Genomic DNA, 9,158 nt, shown 5'->3' on the forward strand with positions numbered 1-9,158 from the left:
ACAATTTAAAAATATCATATTATGATTAAATACCGTCATAATATTTCATTATTATATTTTTGTATTTATCATAATATTGTTATTCATGATTATATTCACCCCTATTACGTTTACGCATTCAATTTCTCAACTATCGAAAAAAAGTATTCCAAGAAAAAACTGAATAGTAAGAAAAAGAAGCAATTCAATTTTGTTTCAATGCTTTTCGAATGTGTGTTCTGCGTTTCGATCGTGCCAACGTTTTTGTAAGTTGTTGTTTATGAAATATTCGATTCGAATTGGAATGCAGAATACTGGCCATTATGATCCAAGGTGATCAAAAATTTGTTTTAAATATGTATCGAAATCAAATTGAATTTTATCAAATTAGTAAAATTACAGTTTCTAAAAAAATAAAAAATATATATAATATAAAGATAATATACTTACAATACTTAACACAATTCGCAAATGTTATGAACGTTAGTAATTTTCTAAAGCGAAACTTTTGCCATTTCCAAATGTAAACCGATTTTGTCCATTTTGAATACAAATCAAACTGCAACAATAGTTTAGGTCCTATCGTTCTTTTAAGAGACTGACCGTCTGACTGACTGACAGACATGTCTAATTCGTTTGAGAATAAGGACCTAGAAAATTTTAATGTTACAAATGAAATTTCAAATTTAATTGAAATTAAATGTTTGGCTTTTCTTAACTTTTAAATCACTCTGGTTAACAGTTTTTAAATCAGTACCTGTATATACCAGAAATTTATTGTACAGCCAGTATGTATGATAACTTCTGTAAACAAATTTTCAGCATTTTTAAATCTTTTTGATGATGTAAAAATATAATAGACATTTTATAAAAAGTTCGACGTTCGGTGTTCGGTCAAAATTTCAAACATTGACAGAACCTCACTTTTTACCGAACTTCGAACCCGTACCCGAACGTTCGGTCACTACATATTTGCAATAACTTTTAATGCATATTGCAATAAAATATTTTGCATATTTTTAGACGTTTACTATTTAAGCTGCAAACTGCATGCAATAGTAGGAATATGGACATACATGTCCATGTAATTTTTTGACTACATTCAAGCAATTCGCATTTCGTAAATCAAAAGTTCAGCTTACGAGATTCACGTGATTATTACGCGTGATAAATTCGTTTGTATTGCTTAATTCACACGTTTTCGTTGGAGTTTTTCCGTTTCCCTGCCGAGCGGTTATGGATCATCTGTGCTTCCCCCAGTCTTAGTTTGACTTAAGCTGAGATAGGGCAATATTATATTCGCCGTGGACAAAAAATCGAAAATAACAACATGGAAAATATAAAAAATGTATAAAAGTTACGGCGTAGGTCCTATATAACCCAGTACCGGCGGCAAGTGTTGATCCACTCGCGAGTCACGTGTCGTCATCCTGCAATCGTGGCAAAATACTATTACAAAGGTCGGTACTACATATTACTAAGAAAATACTAACTAGAGAACAGAGGGGAAAAAAAGAAAAAGATCTCCTAGTCTTCTAATACACAGTCGAAGCCAAAGAAGAGCGAGCTTCCGGTGTTCTTAAAATCCACTGTCTACATAAAAGAATGGGGCAGTAAACTGGTTCTGACAGCCCGATTGTAAGGGCTGTCAGAACCGGCCCCGATAATGGATGGTGATTACTATTTCGCTAGAAGACGGTTTAAATAGATGACAATGATTCAGGTTATCCAAATAAACCGGTTATAAACGCTCTGATGGTTAAAATTAACACAGGTAAGATACTTTAAGCCAGGAACCTTGGACGATTCGCAACAAGTTTTCTGGATTAAATCACGTAAATTTCCAACTTTTCTACAGGGTCTCGACCGAGAAGATGTATCTTATTGTTGTAAAACAGCGATGTTCATAACAACAGCTCAAACAACAGTCTTGGCTGTTAACAACATTAAGTAAATTTAACCTGATTAACAACAGGTTATGGGCCCAGCGCAAATATGTCTGTCATGGAATTAGTTTTTGCAAAAATCAAACCATTTGATGGTAGGAACTTTGATTCTTGGAAATATAGAGTTGAAAATTTCTTGGAGTCTCAAGGTGTTCTGGATGTTTTAACCGTTGATAAACCAGTAGTAACAAAAGATAATGCACTTGAAGTTACGTCATGGAATGAAAGAAATTCAACTGCAAAAAATCTTATTATATGCTTAGTGGATGATAACCATTTGGAATATATAAAAGGTAAAACAACGGCGAAACAAATGTGGAGTGTTCTGGTCAGTACTTTTTCTGGAACAAATATGGCCAAGCAAAATATGTTAAGAACGAGGCTGGATAGATTGCGGTACGAAATGGGCAGTGATATGAAGAGACATTTCACAAAGTTTGATGAATGTGTGCGTGAATTAGTGGCGCCTGACGAAATACTTACAATGGAATATGCCAAGTCAAGGCTCTTAAATGAAGAGATGCGGCAAAATGTAAGCAGGGAACTAGTTGGAGAAAGTGTTGGTGGTCAGGACACTGTTTTTTATACAGGCTTTAATGGCGAGTGCTACAAGTGTAAAAAGAAAGGGCACAAGAGTTTCGAGTGTCCTCAAAATAAAAGAAATAAATTCAAGAAACTTGGTAGTGGTCCTAACAGAGAACGAAGCCGTGGCGGCAATAATAAGAATAATGAAAGTTCTGCTGTAGCCTTTATAGTGGGAGGTGACGACTGCGAAAAAGATAAATGGATTTTAGATTCGGGAAGTACTAGGCATGTAACAAATAATTTAAAGTCATTAAATTCTGTTGAAATTCTTGATGAGCCACTATCTATCAGCACTGCACAGGAAGGTGTGTCGATTATGGCAACTCACAAAGGTGTTTTTCTGGGTTTTACAAAAGTTCGAGGCGACATCGTAAAAATTGAAATAAATGAAGTACTTTTGCAAAAGATTTGCGTTTAAATTTGCTCTCAATCAAAGCCCTACAAGAAAAAGGTCTGGGAGTAATTTTTACTCATAATCAACAAGCACTGATTAAGAAAAATGACCGTACAGTGGCAGTTGGTAACTTGGCGGATTCATTGTACGTAGCAAACTTAATAAAAAGTTATGCCCATGTAAACATATGTGAAATTGACGACGAATTGTGGCATCGGCGTTTAGGCCACATAAATAAGGCATATCTAAAGAAGTTGCAAGTTAACAAAATGGTGACTGGTTTTGAAGCAGGTGAGGAAAATGTCATGTGTGATAATTGTATAAAAGGCAAACAATCCGAGTTACCTTATAAAAATCATCGACAAAAATCATCAAGAATTCTTGAAAGAATTCACACGGACGTTTGCGGCCCAATTACACCTACTACACATGATGGTTAAAAATATTTTCTAAGCTTTATAGATGACTACAGTCATTTTGCCCAAATATACTTGGTAAAACGTAAGTCTGAGGTTTTTAGTTGTTTGAAAGCATTCCAACAACACGCAGAAGCAAAATTTGGTTCCCGGATTGCTTATTTAAGATGTCATAGGGGCACGGAGTACTTGTCGAACGAACAGAAAATTTATTATAATTTAAAAGGTATACAACTTGAAACAACGGTTGGCTATTGTCCGAGGCAAAATGGCGTGGCAGAGCGATTTTACAGGAGTGTAGTTGAGAAAGCAAGAACTATGCTAATTGATTCCGGTCTGAGCAAGTGTATGTGGGGAGAGGCTGTTCAAGCTGCAGTTTACTTGCTAAATAGAAGTCCTACAAGTAGTGTACAAAATAAAACTCCAGCAGAGGTGTGGTACAATGTTAAACCTGATTCTATAAAATGAGAATTTTTGGTTGTCGCGCGTATGAGCTGTTACCTAAAGAAAAACGTTCCAAGTTTGATCCTAAGTGTACGGAGATGGTGTTTATTGGATATGCTGTTAACGGTTATCGACTGTGGAACCCCGTAAATAAACAGATCGTTGTGGCTAGAAATGTAAAATTTGATGAAAGCAATTTCCCAGCAAAAGTAATGTCTCAAACTAAAGCAAAAAACGATGGTGATGAAGAATCGAAAAATAAGGAAGATATACTTGTTGTTAAAAGATTTAAAGTGCCAGTTGCAGAAGGGGAAGAAGAAGCCGATTCCATTTTAGAAATGGAACTCTTTGAAGGCTTCGATGACGACAATGTTGACCCCGACGATGGTGACACGACAATCACTGAAAACGGTCATGCTGTTGATAGAAGTGATGCTGTTAATGAAGACAGTCATGCCGTTGGTGAGGGTGACGCTGGTGATGCGTGCAACGATGCAGAAATTAATGTAAATGATGATGATGAAGAAGAAGCAGTTGCGCTCCGGCAGCAAACAAATTTGGCAGGTCAAAGGCAAAGTTGCCGTGAGCGCAGAGCCCCAGGCAAGTTAACATATAATACTTATTTTGATCAGATAAATCTGTCCAAAGTAATTCTTTCAGCTGAACCTGCTTGTTTTAATGAAATTTAGTTGAGGCCCGATAGATTTTTATACCCTTCACCTTCGTGAGAAGGGTATATATAAGTTTGTCATTCCGTTTGTAATTTCTATAATATAATTTTCCGACCCTATAAAGTATATATATTCTGGATCCTTATAGGTAGCGTAGCCATGTCCGTCTGTCTGTCTGTCCGTCTGTCTGTATGTTTGTTGAAATCAGTTTTTAGAAGACCCCAGATATCTGCGAGATCCGAATCTTCCATAATTCTATCAGACATACGACCGGCAAGAACGCTATTTAAAATCAGCAAAATCGGTCCATAAATAACGGAAATATGAGCAAAAAACCGAGACAACCTCTGAAAATTTCATATAAAATTTAGATTTTTTATTCATGCTCAGACAGAAACTGCAAAAAACAAAAACAAAATACATAACAATACGGAAAATATTGTTATTGTAATTTGTTTATAAAAGCAAAGCAGAGCAAGAGCAGCAGAGCAAGAGTAGCAGAGCGAGAGCAGCACTAATGTTTTGTTATTGGCTAGAAATATGAAATTAAGTATGTAGAGCCTGGATTAAGTGAGAACCTATAAAAGGGGACTTTCTGGTACTTTTTCGTTCTTCAAAAGGTATTTTTTGAAATTTCTATAATATTGAACCTAGAAACATGAAATTAAGTATGCATGGCCGGATTAAGTGAGGACCCAAACAAGGGGAGTTTTTGGTACTTTTTCGTTTTTCAAAAGGTACTTTTTGCAATTTCTACAATATTGAACCTAGAAACATGTAATTAAGTATGTATGGCCCGGATTAAGTGAGGACCCATAAAAGGCGACTTTTTCGTTGTTCAAAAGGTACTTTTTGCAATTTCTACATTATTGAACCTAGAAACATTTAATTAAGTATGTATGGCCCGGATTAAGTGAGGACCTTAAAGGGGACTTTTTGGTACTTTTTCGTTCTTCAAAAGGTACTTTTTGCAATTTCTACAATATTGAACCTAGAAACATGTAATTAAGTATGTATGGCCCGGATAAAGTGAGGACCCATACAAGGGGACTTTTTGGTACTTTTTCGTTTTTCAAAAGGTACTTTTTGCAATTTCTACAATATTGAACCTAGAAACATGTAATTAAGTATGTATGGCCCGGATTAAGTGAGGACCCATAAAAGGGGACTTTTTGGTACTTTTTCGTTCTTCAAAAGGTACTTTTTGCAATTTCTACAATATTGAACCTAGAAACATGTAATTAAGTATGTATGGCCCGGATTAAGTGAGGACCCATACAAGGGGACTTTTTGGTACTTTTTCGTTTTTCAAAAGGTACTTTTTGCAATTTCTACGATATTAAACCTAGAAACATGTAATTATGTATGTATGGCCCGGATTAAGTAAGGACCCATAAAAGGGGACTTTTTGGTACTTTTTCGTTTTTCAAAAGGTACTTTTTGCAATTTCTACGATATTAAACCTAGAAACATGTAATTAAGTATGTATGGCCAGGATTAAGTGAGGACCCATGAAAGGGTACTTTTTCATTCTTCAAAAGGTACTTTTTGAAATTTCTATAATATTGAACCTAGAAACATGTTATTAAGTTCGTATATCCCGGATTAAGTGAGAACCAGTAAAAGGGGACTTCTTGGTACTTTTTCGTTCTTCAAAGGGTACTTCTTACAATTTCTACAATATTGAACCTAGGAACATAAGTTTGTATGGCCCGGATTAACTGAGGACCCATAGATGGGGACTTTTTGGTACTTTTTCGTTCTTCAAAAGGTACAAAAGGCTTTAAACACATCATGGTGAAGGGTATATAAGATTCGGCACAGCCGAATATAGAACTCTTACTTGTTTTTATTTATTTTTTTTCTTTCTTTATTTATTTTAAGAAAACTTATAGCTAATCCCGCGAAGCCATTAGGCTTGTCTGCAGGATGTGGTTAGTTAATAAATGCATGTAGAATACGTACATATCATTGCTTTTCTATAAAATATGATTTCATTTTTACTTTCCGTAATTTAGGATTAGTAATATTTAGTAAATTCATTGGTATTTCATTAAAAATGTTGGGTAATGTCACAAACAAGGAGTTTTTTTCATAATTGTTTTTATGTCGATCCACTTGATATCTTCCTTCTGTACGTCGCCTCGTGTTGTAAGAGTGTTCGATTGTTTTCAGGAATCGGGAATCGTTATAAAATTCGTTTATCAGTGTGGTTTTATACAGGCTTTTTATGTTTAATACTCTCAGTGTTGTTGCAATGTTGTTTATGGATTGCTTTGTGATATTTCTGGTAGTTTTATTTGGTTGGTTCGATCGAATGGGAGTTGTAGTGTTTGTGCTGGTGTGTGTGATTGTGTTGGTGTCTGCGTTGGTATTTGTGTTACTGTTTATATTGTTATTTGTGTTGGTGTTTCTGCCGGTGTTTGTAAAGTTGGTATTTCTGCTGTTATTCCTGTTTGTATTGGAATTTGTGCTGATGTTGGTGATTGTAATGTTGGTATTTGTGCTGTTGTCCATGTTGGAGTTGGTATATGTGTTGTTTTGCGTATTATAGCTGGTTAAAGCGCTAGAAAGGTTGTTTCTGGTACCATATATTAGTGTTGTATCTATATGTTGATTATAGTGTAGTTTGTGCTTCATTAATATTTTTAAATTTTGATTTTGAGTTTGTTGAAGTGATTTACAGTAAATGGAATTTCCCCATGCCGTGATGCCATGTCTAATATAGGACTCAGCTAGGGAAAAATAGGCTTGTTTCAGCACTTCAAAAGTTTAGCAATTACTCAAATGGTAAAGACTGTATGCAACTGATCGTAGTTTTTTTCTAAGGTGTTGTGTGTGTTAGCCACTCAAAGTTTTCATCGACATATACACCAAGATATTTGTATGATTTGACTATTTCTATAGTAGTGGTGCATGTGTCAGTGGCATTAGGGTTGCCGTTGGAAGTGTTGTGTAGGCATTGGAAGTCATGAAAAGTTATCGTAATGTCTGTGCAAGCTAGATGTGTTGGTTTAATGTGCATAATTTTGGTTTTTTTTAGCATTTATAACGAGTCCGTTGTCGTGACACCATTTCGTTACTTTGTTTAGTTGTTTTTGCATTAAATCAGACGCGGTTTCAATGTTTTTGTGTGTTACTATAACCGCTGTATCGTCTGCGTAGGCAAAAACTGAACATTCGTTTAGCATGTCGATCATTTCATTGGCATACATTAGGTATAATATAGGACCAAGTTTTGATCCTTGAGGGACACCGTTATTTGAAGGTCTTTCTGTGTTTAGTGTGTTGGCTATTTTAACGTGGTATGTTCTAAGCTCTAGGTAATTTTTAAACCATAACAGACAGTTGCCTCGAATGCCGTTTCGCTCCAATATTTGCAATAAGTTTGTGTGTGACAGTGTGTCGAAGGCTTTACTAAAATCAATAAAAAGAGCAAGACAATGAAAATTATCCTCCAGATGTTTATTTATATGTGAAGCAAAATTTCCAAGTAGTTTATTTATATTTTTCCCTTTTTGGAAGCCGTATTGATTTGGGTTCAATAAATTATATTTTTTTACAAAATCATTGAGTCTTCTTACTAATATTTCTTCGAGGACTTTCTCTATCACTGGCAATATTGGTCTGTAATTATTGTATTCGTTTTTAGCTCCAGATTTGTATATGGGACGAATTAGTGATGTTTTTAGAAGTTTTGGTATAGTTGAAGTGTTTATGCTTGTATTAATGAAATGTGTGATTACAGGAGTAAGTACAATGGCATTATTTTTTAGGTCTTTCGGTCTAATTTCATCAATACCTGCACCTTTATTTGTTTTTAAAGTTTTTAAAATGTTATAAATCTCTTCTTCTGAAGTAGGAAACATAAATATTGAGTTTTGAAGTGTCTTTGGATTATTTTTAAAAGTTTTTATGTCACATTTATGTAATACTTTTTTCCACGTTTTCATTGAAATTTTTAGCAAAATTGTTTGTTATACTCACAATGTCTTCATGTTGGAAATTTTTTGTTATTGTTGTATCAATATTATTAATTGTTTTACCCGTTATCTCGTTAATGAGTTGCCAGGTAGCTCGCATATTGTTTCTATTTTCCAAAAACTTGTTTCTAAAATAATTGTTTTTGGCAAAATTTAACTTTTTATTTAAGGAATTCCGAAACTTTTTATATTCGTATTCATAGTTTTTATTGTTTTTATTATTTAACCATTTGATATAAAGTTTATCCCGAACTTCACAGTATCTTATCAATTCTTCACTTATCCACGGATTTATTTTTCTTTTCTTTGTGTTATGTCTGTTTGTTTTCGATATTTGATATATATTTTGAAACGTTTCATATATTCTATTGAATATATCATTGGTATTCATATTAGTATTTATTAATTGATTCCAATTTGTTGAGTTAATTTTGTTGTTTACTTTAAAGTTGTTTATTGTTGAACCCTGACAAAAATGATTTCCCGTACTCTGGCTTACATGTGTATTTTCCATACCCTGGTTTACTTGTGTTTCTTTTTCTTCTTGTATACAACAAAAGAGCGAATAATGATCTGATATATTTGTTCTTATAATTGAGGCGTGTGTTTGTGTGATTTTTTTGTTGTTTCTTATAAGCAAATGATCTATGCAAGAGCTAGTTCTCTTTGTTATATCTTCTCTAGTTACTTCATTTATTACACATTGTAAACCGTTTGACGAAATCATTTCCATGTATTTT

General features: G+C 34.2%; 1 protein-coding gene across 1 annotated transcript; it reads left to right on the plus strand.

Annotated features, from left to right (window-relative positions):
- The first annotated feature begins 3,784 nt into the window (after positions 1-3,784).
- On the plus strand, positions 3,785-4,453 carry LOC124418966. Its single transcript, XM_046947009.1, has one exon. It carries the CDS (start codon positions 3,785-3,787, stop codon positions 4,451-4,453), a length of 669 nt encoding a protein of 222 aa, XP_046802965.1.
- Positions 4,454-9,158: the final 4,705 nt, after the last annotated feature.

Source organism: Lucilia cuprina, chromosome 3 (assembly GCF_022045245.1).
Source record: "Lucilia cuprina isolate Lc7/37 chromosome 3, ASM2204524v1, whole genome shotgun sequence".
Classification (NCBI taxonomy): domain Eukaryota; kingdom Metazoa; phylum Arthropoda; class Insecta; order Diptera; family Calliphoridae; genus Lucilia; species Lucilia cuprina.